This window comes from Arachis hypogaea, chromosome 9, assembly GCF_003086295.3.
Source record: "Arachis hypogaea cultivar Tifrunner chromosome 9, arahy.Tifrunner.gnm2.J5K5, whole genome shotgun sequence".
In the NCBI taxonomy this organism is placed as follows: Eukaryota; Viridiplantae; Streptophyta; class Magnoliopsida; order Fabales; family Fabaceae; genus Arachis; species Arachis hypogaea.
The window spans coordinates 24,592,442-24,604,522 of NC_092044.1; the positions used below are offsets into that span (position 1 = coordinate 24,592,442).

Sequence of the window (12,081 nt, forward strand, 5' to 3'; positions counted from 1 at the left end):
TACATGATATATTTTTGTATAAATATTTATGATATTTAATTTATTTTTAATATATATTTTGAATTTTAATATCTATTTTATATCAATAAGACAATAACAAATTTTTATTACACGTAACATGATTACGTTAATTATTCTAACTTAATTAAGCTCCAGTTTTTAATTGACGGTTAATTTTTTAAATTTACCTAACATCCCATCGAGCTGTTGATATATTAGTTTTCTTTGAGCTGAATAAAATCTTCTAATTCCTTAGACAAATTCCATCTAGGTTTTAGCAACAAGGAAATCTCACACAATCAACATATATAATCTATCATTATCTCTAGATAAACTTAAATTATTGTGTTCATCACATGAGCAAGCACACATATGAACAATTACACTAGATATACATAATGATCAATTATTAAAGTATAAAATATATATTAAAAATAAATTAAAGATAAATATATAATGATTAATTTTAGTGTATAGGTAAGATTTAAAAGAAAACATAAACAATATATACTGTGAACAACGGTTAAAACACTAAAATAAATTCAAATTCTTAATTAATTAAATAATTATTAACAGATTTTAAAATTTTAAAAATTAGGGGAGGTGGGAGTGGTGGTATTGATGATTGTGTTGCTGGAAAATTTCAATTCCAGTAGTTGGAAGTGTCTGTGGTGAATTGGAGATATTAGGTGATGAGTGTATTGAAGGAGTTAAAGAGGAGATAGGTAATTGAGGTTGTAAGGGTGAAGTGTGTGGCAGTGCTGTTGATGTAGGGATGTTTGGCAAAACAGAAGGGACAGAATCTATTAATAGGTGAGATGGAAGAGTCAGAAGTGATAGCGTTTGAGGGAAATAAACTAGAGAATTCATCAAAAAATACATTTCTAATAACATAATTTTTTTTATTTGGGATCTAGAGTTATAAGGTCTTTAGACGTGGATAGCAAGCACATCCAAAGACTCTTTAAATGAAAGCAGGTTGTAAGAAGGCATCCTCCCAATGTTGAAAAATACCATTGGTAGTGAGAAAAGTGTTGAAAGCTGATGATAGGAATTCCTTAGCATTGTCTGTCTGGATTGCTTTAAGAACAGCTCCAGTTTGTTTTTCCATGATAAACCTGTGACTTAGTAGTAAGTAAATAAAGACAAGTATATTGAGAGAAGGCGTCAACAAAGCTAACATAATATAGTGTGAGACTATGCATTTTTGCCATATAGCAATATTCACACATAGTGAAATGAACAGAATCTTTATTAATAATAGAAAGTTTACAATCATTCAGAACATGGTTAATAACCAATTGAGAGCAGTGACCTAATCTTCTATGCCAAATTTCATTTGTGGCTTTACTAAGGAGTCCTCGAAGAAGAGTCTCTTGATTCACTTGAGATTTGACAAGACAATGAAAAGGATGAAACTCAAAATATACATTGTTATCTTGACAGTGAAATAGGGATACCAGTGCCATTTGCAATGAAGATCTGGTCAGGACCAACATATTCAGAAAAAGAAATCAGATTGGAGGAGTCATTGGTGAAGCCTCTGATGATGGTGGTGGCGGTGGCCGAGGAGATTGAAAAGAACCAGTAGATTGCTGGGAAGGTGTAAATGATGATGAAGAGCCATACAAGTTTTGATCGAATCTCAAGAAGCATTGAAGTGCTGAGTGTCCTGGTCTTGAGCATACTTGCCAAAAGTTTCTTCCACCCCTACCAACCTCTTCTTCCTCCACCACCCCAAAGAGAGAACATTGGATTAAAATTTGATTAAAAGCTCTAAATCTTTCTAACATATCTTCAAGAGAGATCATTGCTGATTCAATTTCTCCCAAAATATAGACTTCAGGTTTCGTTTGAATTGTAGTAATGCATGTAGAAAATTTTTCAGGTAAACCATCACAAATAGCAGAAATGTCATCTTCTGTGGAAACTGTGTAACCAACAGCATGAAGGGAATCAACCAAATTCTTAGTTTTAGTGATGTATTCAGATACAGCAAGATTGAGTTTCTTGATGCTTTTGAATTGTGATCGAAGCTGCTTGATAATAATCTTGGTAGAGGAAATGAAGTATTGTTGAATCTTGTCCCAGATTTCAAAGGCCGAAGTATACATTGAGTTAGTTTGTTTTTGAGTGATTCATCCACTGAAGCTAACAACCAAGAACTCAAACTGCAAATCTTGAAGCATCCATTTTGAAAAAGTAGAGGAGATTGTCACAGCAGCTTTGACTTCGGGTGTTGCAAATTCTGATGGAGTTTCGTTGGGGAGAATATGATCATAAAGATTTTGCAATCTGCTGCCATGTTACAAATTTTTTTTTCTGTAAGCTTATCTGGTATGGGGCTGAAAAAGGATTTAGCATTGGCAGAAACAGCATTAATGAGGGCCATGGATCATGAACCAAAAGCTTTGTATACCATGTGAAATTAGAGAAGATGCAGAGAGATGGTAAAGAACAAAAGAGAAGGAATTCTGTGATTTTGTATTTCATTCAATTAACCAAAAACACGTCTCTACTACAATAGAAACTATAGATAAAGTATTAGCCAATTACATATGCATAGCTCAAGTTGACCCAAGAACATGGACTAGCTTTCTTGTTGACTTTTATCAGTTATAACAGAATTGTTTAAATCTGTTTTGACTGAACTTGGGCTTCTCTCTACATAATTGATGAAGATGTTATATTTTATAATCAAAATTAATGAGAATATGGTATTTTAAAATTCTTTTACATTTAATTTTGAATTACTGATGAGAGTATTGTATTCTGTAATGAAATGTTTTGATAAGATATTTTGTTATATTATATTTATTTTTTTTTTTGTATTTTGTATAATTAATACTCTTATATAATTCTGTAATATTCTACCACACAAAATTTTATACTTAGGTCGTAAATCAAATGTGATGAAATGTCACTATCTCTAAAAATAATATATATATATATATATATATATATATATATATATATATATATATATATATATATATATATATATATATAGTTTAAGTAGGTAATTCTACCTAGGAATTTTAATCTACTTCCTCAGTTTTAGCTCTTCACAAACCTTCCCAGTCATCAGGTGAAACAACCCTCAATTCTCCTCCACCACTTGAAGGATCTCTTAAGATCAAGCACGTACAAAACATACAAGTAATACACAGTTAGGAAAGCAGTTACAATATTTAGGTCATATAGCATATAGAAATAGATAAACAATTATGCAAATAAAAAATATGCATACTCAAAACAAATTATATAAATGCACATGAGATATGTCTGATAGTAAACCCTGAACAGTCCCCTCGGTGTGTATTCTCAAAAGCATATATAATTATTCAATCATTTATCATGTAGGCATGGTCAAAGGAATCTAAATCTCAACTTGGAGAAGTGGGGTGAGCCAATGCATTTATCCAGAGAAATGCAGATAAATTGTACATATAATGTATTTTTTATGTATTTTTTCAAAAGAATATAATTTATAAAACTGAATGTTTGAATGTTTTAATCCAGTATAATATATAAGAAATTCAATGAATATGCGCAACATCAATAATTTTTTATTGTAAACAACGTATATACATATATATTTTGATTAAAAAAGATAATAAAATTGAATATTTTCGATGACTAAATTATGGATGGCTCTTATACCACTTGTTAGAACAAGTTATTTTTATTAATCCAGATCATCCATATTAAATAACAAAAAATATATATCATAGTGCGAAAGCATACCTGTATTCATAAAAGTGATTGAAGTGTTGTTTCAATCTTTATCAACCAAAACCTTCTGTATTTTTTATAGGGCTGAATTGTAACTATTTTGATGGAAAAAAAGTTGCGGGGGCTGCTTTGGTATATTGGAGACCGAAATCTTGAAGTTACTATTTATATTTGAGCATGTCACCTATTAAACCCTAGAGTTCAAATAAAAATAGTATCTAAAGCCCAGATAAACATAATATCTGATTTTATTTTCATTTAATTCCAAATCAAAAGTAATTATGATTTATTCAATTTAGCATTTATAACAATAAATAAGATCACTGTTATACAAGTTATTTAATTTGAAATAACATAATTTGCGATTGTAATTAATATATTTATTGTCCACAAACAAATTAGAAAATTAAATAACTTTCCAATCGCTAATGGATCTTTTTGTACCATTGCTTCAAACTACGACGGCAAAGCTTCATAAGAAGCTTTCCAACCACCAAAAAGGTTCGTAACTGCCTTTCGCTTAGCAAGGCATATTTTGCAGTAACTTGTCATATAATTGAATTTTGATTACATTTCAACAATTACAGATTTTACCTTCAAAGATGGATCATGTTCAACCAATGGCTTTATTACCTTTGCAATCATGTTTAAGTTTAACTTGGAATGATCTTGAAAAATTTTAGTTTTCGTCACACATCATTGTATCGTCTTATAACCCAACAAAACTTTTTCTTAATAAGACTAGCCCTGATAAACCAATCGTAACTTGTTTCATAGTATACACACTTAGCATAAAATGTGGCTAGCTCAAATTCACACACCCAGTAATTTACACCCCTACGAATGGTGTAATTTTTAATTGTTGTAATAACAGACTTTCTAAAACTGAACTCCATACCGATAACAAATTCACCGTTTGTAACAATAACAGGATCTACACCAATAACAACAAAAATTAATTCTGACTATTGCTCTGATTCAATAATAATAATAATAATAATAATAATAATAATAATAATAATAATAATAATAATAATAAGACTGCTTACTTGAATTGACATACTCAGAAAACTTGGGTGCATTCATAGCGTCTAACTCCAAAGTGTACATGAAAGAAGGCTCTCCAGATGAATGTTGGCTCGCTAGTGCATTTGCCACATCTGCAACGTTAGACTCAACTATTATATCATCTTCACCCACTTTTTCAGTTGGACCAATAATATAATAAGTGTCCTCAAATTCCTCTTCGGTTTCAGTGTTATAAACTGTCCAATCAATTTATGCTCTGGTAAATCATCCTCATTCTTCAAACTCAATATACAACTCGATAATGGACATTTGTCCCCGATTTTACTGGTAGATCAAAAATATCCCTTGTATATTTACTTCGTCAACTACATACATTATTTAAAATTGAACGAAACCACCAAATACTAAAATAGGCTGTCTATAAAAAATATTTATGACTCTCTTTAATACTTGATTATCAACACATTGACAAAGTATATTCTTAAATTTTTCATATGTTATTGTAAAAGTAATAAAGCCACCACATGAATTTTCACATAAAAAATTCACACTCTCAATCAGCCTATCAAATCCACTCTCAATCAACCTATCAAATCTGACCATCCTTTTATAATACTCTAGTTATATTTTTTAATTAAAAAATTACAATATACCCATATATATGCAATATGTGCATTGTGACTTTAAAATTAAAATAATACATATGCACGTTAAAATAATACATACGCCGCTTTTGAATTTTAATATGGAGGCATAGCTGGTGCTAGACGCTCATATGGGGAGGAGGGATGTTTGACATTGGGGTGGTGTCAGGGAAAATAGAACTCGGACCGTGCGACTGGGAAGATGCAACTCGGACCGTGCGAGTTCCTACTGCCAAAGCGGACCGTCCGATTTGTTGCTACCCCCACCCACGTGTCGTTGGCCAAGTGCCCCCCAGAGACGGTGTCCATTTAAGTATTTAACACAACCAACCCCCTTTATTGCATGAGTAAACCCAGGATTTCACTTTTCCTTTCTTTCCCAGCCAACTTCGAAGCCTTCTCTTCTTCCTCCCTCAACCATTTCTGCTTCATCTGTTTGAACTAAAAAAAACCCAAATGTCAAAAAAATCAAAACCATACGGATAAGAGATTCATTTACTGTGAATTAAAAAAACGAAAATTCTGCACAACTCGAGTCATGCGACTACTAGAATCTACTTCCCCAACGAACAAAATGGACCATCTGATTTGTTCAATGAGAAATCGCATGGTCCGATTTCCATTATATGAGTCTCATCTCCATCCGATTTGTATATAAATTTTTGAAAACAAAGAATTTGGAGGGTCCAATTTCTCCACACCAACTCTGATAAAAAAAAACTGTCCCACATAACTGTGTACAATCCCATCTTCCATAACCCTGCAAAGCACCTACACCCCCTCCATAACAAAAAAAAAATCAGCCTACATACCCACCTCGCGTATTAACTTTAAAAATATTTATAAAAGCAATCTGCCCCCAGCATATTGCTGCTAATGAATTAAAAGAAAAATCTACTCGTATTAACTTTAAAAATGTTTAAAAAGGCAATCTGCCCTCAGCATATTGCTGCTAATGAATTAAAAGAAAAATCTACTCTAGCAATTCGCCCTTTACAAATTCTACTGCTCCAAAATTTTGCAAAACACCGTAGCTTTCAATATTAAAGCATTATACGAAATCTCCCAATATCTAAAGACTGAACGGCAATCATGTTCCTCCAATTTTTTAAATTAAAATTGAATTAATAAAGCTAGCACAATATGAACATGTAAGCTAAGTTTGTACGTAAGAACTAGCAACCAAAAGAGTCAAAAAGAAAAGGTTCAAAACATGTTACGCCCTCTTCTAAAGGAACTTAAAGCATGAATTTTCCTTGTTTCTTTCTTCTCCAAGTAATGGGTCAACATGAGGGAAAATAATGCTCAAATTTTCGATACGATTGTAATTTACACGAGTGAAGTGGCTGCAGAGAAGGGAACATTCATCAAGGACAAGCATTTAAATATAAAACTTGCAAAGATGTCATGTCACTACTGCCCAAGGCAGTATTTCGATCGCAGGTTGTCCAGAATCTCCGCAAACTCCATTGGCGTTGCCTCGCCACAGAACACTTCGTCCCAGATCTTGCGTAAGTCTGCCGAAAATGTAGCCATCCAAATTAAAAATCAGGTCAACAACTCTAATTCATGGTGTTAACATTTTTACTAAGCAGCCACTCAGCAATTAACCAAGAAGAATACTGATAGAAGCAGCAGCATTTTGACAAAATTACTAAGAAAAAGTTATATTTTCGTTTAAGACTGCGAATTACACAATGCTGGTTGATATCTTAAAGAAAATGGTCCGCAACATTCATGTCCATTCATCTACACTCAACCCTACCATTATATGTGTATTTTCTGAACTTTAAAAGTAAAAAATCTTTCAAGATATTTAAAAAAATAATTGTCAACGGAAATGCTTACAATCTTATAACTTACAAAACCTACCATCTTTATCTGTTGATGGAAGGCACATCACAATCATGTCAAATCTTGGTACCTTGGTCAAATGCTCCATATAACTGACAGCTAGATCCATTTGTTCACTGGCAAAATAGAAATGAAAATAAAAAATAAAAATGCCATCATGTCTGGAACCTCGAGCAGTAGTCAATAAAATGGTCTAGGCACAGTAACTTACTTGAAAAAAGATGCCACACACTTGATGATGTCAATCAGCAAGGCAGTAGAGAGGGCATTTTTGAATATTTTTGGTAATTCATGAGGAGATATGGCCTACTTTGCAGAAACCAAATTAGTTTATTCAACAGGAAGCAGAACATTGAAGTCCAGAAATTCAACATACAAGGAGAAAATCTGTTTGCTGTGTCAACAGTTATATCCTTCAAATTGAAATATAATCAAATACGAAATGCACAAACGAGTTGAATACCTTTAACAGGCAAGTCTGCAAAGAACGATCACCTGAAAACCCTCTCCAGGAGACCTCAAACTGATAAGCTGTAGTTGGTGGTGTTATGTTCTTTGCAGCTTCAGCCGTAGCTAGAGAAGCTGCACGAGAAGCAAGTTGTTGAATAGATGTTTGCACGTGCTGCTTACTACCTTTCTGATTTCTCTGTAAAAATTGCAAGGCAGTAAAATCATGTAAACTGAAACAGGAACATGAACTACTATAGCAATAAGCAAAATAAAAACTGCAAAATTATAATCGACATAATATAAATAAATAAATAAATACATGCAAAACATTCAAGGAGGTAAAACAAAAATAAAAGATCCTAATACGTTCTTTTGTTCCTAGTATTGAGTTTATAAAGTTAAGAAATACACAGGTGATTTAACAGACCCTGAAAAGAATATAATGTGATATTTTAATTTAGGTTTAACTACAATGTAGGTTTCCATAGCTTCACTCAATTTTCAATTAGAACACTATAGTTTGAAAGTAATCAAGTCCCTATATTGTACAAAAAATTTCAATCGAATGCATATTATTTAAATGTTTCTAATAAAGTCCATAAATTCGCTCAACAAAAAGTATTCATAGGTCCTGTTATAAAAAATTGATATCAACTCCCCATAATGCAAGATAAATCCCTAATTTTTTTCTGAAAATTTTGGTATAATAAGGAGACTTAATTCGAAATGTTTAAATTATAAGGATTTGAATAAAAAATTATACATAGGACAAGTACTAGATTACAAATTTTTAATATGTAAGAATTTTATTAAAAATTAGGTGAAACTATAAGAACCTATAGAGTAAAGTATACTTCAATTTGAATATGAATTAGCAAAGAACATCAAAAAACAACTTTAAAGTCACTAGAAAAATTTCCATGCAACTAGGTTACTTGTTACAATAAAGGCAGGATTTGATGATAAACCTTAACATGCTGGACGTTGTTGCTTGAACTAGAACCATCTGCCTCTTGTCTTTGAGCCCTGCTTCTGATTTTATTACTATCTACCTCCTCCATTATGTATGACTCTTTAGCTGGAATTTGCTGCTCATTACCCTATCAAGCGTCAAAAGTAAAATATTAGCCTCAACCTTTTTACATGGAAAACACAGAACAGAGATATCTTCGTTTAGTCCAAATCCATAAACATAACAACAAACTTGATATTGGAATCTCTGCTTATCTGTACCTTAGCTGGCCCGGACTTTTGAGTAATATGTGAAATGGGATGGATGCTGCCTCCATTCTTTTTTGTGTCCAACTTCACTTCTTTTTGAGTGCCCTTTACAGTGCTTTTCAGAGCTCCAGATACTTTATCAAGCATTGCCTGGAAGTAGGAACATGGCTATTAAAAATTTGAATCACTGCAACAGAGATGCGAGAAAGAAAAAGCAGATACCAAATTATCTAGAAGACGTATTAATCAGCTGTTTGAATTAACCACGTGAACCACTAGCCAAAAGCCCAAAACAATAAAATTACATCTATTAAGAGAAAAGATAATTAGCCAACCCCACCTAGTGGAGGAAGGCTTTGTTGTGGTGGTGTTAGGAAACATTGACCTCAACACTCAACAGTCCAGTTCTACTCACTCATTTATTTGCTTATTTATTCTCAATAAATCAAATATAGTGTGATAGATTAAATTAAGACAGCTACCATATTTTCTTCATTGTATATTTCTATTATATACCATAATACTGGAAAAACATAAGACTTTAAATTTTTTATTAAAATACCATTTTCCATAGATTTCTCAGTCATGTAAAACACTTCACCCAGTTTTCACATGGCAATGTTTTTTAATATAATTTTCCCTGAGGCCTTATGACCCTGGCAAAAATGCTACTCTCAAGTATTTGAGCTGGTTATTTGATCTAGAAAGTCTTGCTAACAATATGATTCATTTATCTGATCCTAATTGTATGAATTTTCAAGGCCTCATATTCCAAAACAACTTTGGGGGGAAAAACATTTCATTCTATTTTTACATCTTTTGAGCTCTCTCATCCATCACTGTAGCAAGGTTTAAACCAAAAATTTCCTCACAACCCAATAAAACCCCTTATTGCCTAGCTATGGAAAAGAGAAACAATGTACTTAAAACTCATGTACAAGTCATAGAATAAAACTGGAACAACTGAGATGCTTACTTTGTCGTACAAAGACTTGGCATCAGCATGCTGTTTCTTAATTTCTTGATTGTTAGGTTCCAACCTTAAGGCAAACTCCGCATCTGCAATTGATACAAATCATACGGTCAACAAATTCAAGACTTGAAATAACAAGATGCTTTCATATTTGATTAAAACAGACCAAGTACATCAGTATTAACACACCCTCCATGGATTCTTTAAATTTCGCGAGTTCTTTTCTAGATGTTGCTCGGCGTGAGTATGCTTTTATGTAACGATCATCGAGATTTAAGGCCTCTGTACAGTCATCCTCAGCCTCTTGGAATCTACAAACAAAAACAAATAGGTGATGCATGTAACAAAATACCACTTCAGGAAAAGAAGTGCCCTACAATAGCTTTAGTATGGTGATAGACCAATTAACCCTTTATAGAATTTTTTTCCCCTTAAAAAAATGTTCTATTAAAAATTCCACCAACTTTAATTTTATATATATATAATATATAAATTTATAAAGATAAAGAAAAGTGAGTTTATTGAGCTTGCCTTCTGAGCTTGATATAGGCCATTGCTCTATTTGCATATGCTACAGCTGTAGGCGAGAAGGCAATGCTTCTTGAATAGCAGTCTATAGCTTCCTTATATTTTTTCTGCTTGAAATACTCATTACCCTGGAAAATACAGATGAGGTTGCAGCAGCAGCATACAGGACAGAAAACTAAGATCAGTCCATCATATCCTAAAGTCCTAATTCATCAAGAAAATAAAACATGATGAAAATTTGGGAAAGCTACACATAGGATGCTTCCTACCAGATCTTTCTCGGACACGGCGTCAGGGATATCTTCGGAAACAAAACTACTAGTCACACGGCTAAATGGATCATTATACTGTCGAGAGTTACTTCTTGCATTATCAAAAGAAAGAGTATCGCGCCTTGAGGACCCCAATCCAGTATTTTGAGAAGCTGAATCCTTTATAAATTGCAGTCAAAATATTATACATCATAAATACATTTGTTCATCAATGTTCCCACACATGCACATGAACATAAAAATAAAAACAAACACAATATAAGCAACAGAGAAATGAGAGAATAAGGTATAAACTCATTGCATGCAAAGAAACACTGAACTGTTTTCAGCTGGTTTCTTGAAATATTCTTCCATTCTCTCAATAAAATCGAAACCGTATATACTCCATGTCTACATTTCCTTTGTGCTGAAACTGTGGAGGGAAGAAAATCCCAACCTAAAAAACAAAAATACCCCTAAAAACAACTACATCGGTTCTTGATCCCCCCTTTCCCCCGGGTTCATATTCCAGCCACATAATCCACACATTATATGAAAAAGATTGTGTTTGATACTGTAGTGTCTCCTAATCCTATGAACAGATACCCGATTACGCATAATCATGTAGATAAAATTAATTAGCTTCCACACTATGCAAAAAAAATATGAAGTTTCTACTCAAAGTTCAATAATTATGCAAGTAGAAAATTACCAACATTTTCCTTTTGAGGGTTTTTGTTCGTGTGTGGAGCTTCTTCGTGTTTTCGAGAAAGTTCCCAATCCTGCAAGTCGTTTAGGAAACCCTTGAAATCCTGTTTACAGAAACAAACGACAACAAGAAAGCTCCGATTAAAAGCGTTTCAGTAAGTAAGTTCCCTAAATACCAAGCTAAGAGGAGGAAGTGTTACCATGATTCTGAGGTGCTCCTTTCTCTTCACTTCACTAACACTTCCTGTTTAGCTGAGAAGCATCCAATAACAGTTGAGGAAGAAGGGGGGTACTTTTTTTTTTTTTTGAGGGTCAGACGGGGCACTTATTGGTTTATCAGAACAACAAATCTTTATGAAATTCGGCCTGTACATGAGCCCATCAAAATATTTTCAAGAAGATATACTGTTTTTGTTTCCAAAAACGAACTTTGATTTTGCAATGGATAATGGAAAATGTTAATAGGTAGAAAACCCAATACAATAGCTACAGGCTTGTTTTTAGTTTTTGAACACCCAATTTATAGATGATACTTTTTTTTGTGGTTAAGCAATCCACTCGTCTATTTAAACAAATGTCGAAGATTTAAATATTTGTTTACAAATGGATAGAGAACAGGTTAATATTTTATTTTTGTAAGTAAATTTGGATGAATGTGGAAGTATGTGAAGTTTGGATATTTTGAACT

General features: G+C 32.8%; 1 protein-coding gene across 3 annotated transcripts; it reads right to left on the bottom strand.

The window, feature by feature from the left end:
* Nucleotides 1-6,503: 6,503 nt before the first annotated feature.
* Nucleotides 6,504-11,813, bottom strand: LOC112710718 (uncharacterized). Of its 3 annotated transcripts, none has more exons than XM_025763104.3 (12): nucleotides 11,594-11,813; nucleotides 11,398-11,497; nucleotides 10,704-10,865; nucleotides 10,438-10,562; nucleotides 10,096-10,217; nucleotides 9,910-9,992; nucleotides 8,946-9,083; nucleotides 8,681-8,812; nucleotides 7,726-7,908; nucleotides 7,474-7,568; nucleotides 7,281-7,378; nucleotides 6,504-6,925 (listed from the first exon to the last, which is right to left on the bottom strand). In XM_025763104.3, exons 2-12 carry the CDS (start codon nucleotides 11,401-11,403, stop codon nucleotides 6,822-6,824), a joined length of 1,248 nt encoding a protein of 415 aa, XP_025618889.1. In that variant the 5' UTR covers nucleotides 11,404-11,497; nucleotides 11,594-11,813; the 3' UTR covers nucleotides 6,504-6,821. The 3 variants fall into 3 exon arrangements, with proteins under 3 accessions (XP_025618889.1, XP_025618886.1, XP_025618888.1); XM_025763101.3 differs by having other exon boundaries at nucleotides 11,402-11,497; nucleotides 11,594-11,776; XM_025763103.3 differs by having other exon boundaries at nucleotides 10,704-10,858; nucleotides 11,594-11,731.
* Nucleotides 11,814-12,081: the final 268 nt, after the last annotated feature.

Bases quoted from the DNA above. Each gene is read 5' to 3' on its own strand.
- LOC112710718 (XM_025763101.3), bottom strand. The intron at 9,084-9,909 runs GTAAGCATCTCA...TCCTACTTCCAG, and splicing joins CCAAGTCTTTGTACGACAAA to GCAATGCTTGATAAAGTATC. The intron at 7,909-8,680 runs GTTTATCATCAA...CAATTTTTACAG, and splicing joins ACAACGTCCAGCATGTTAAG to AGAAATCAGAAAGGTAGTAA.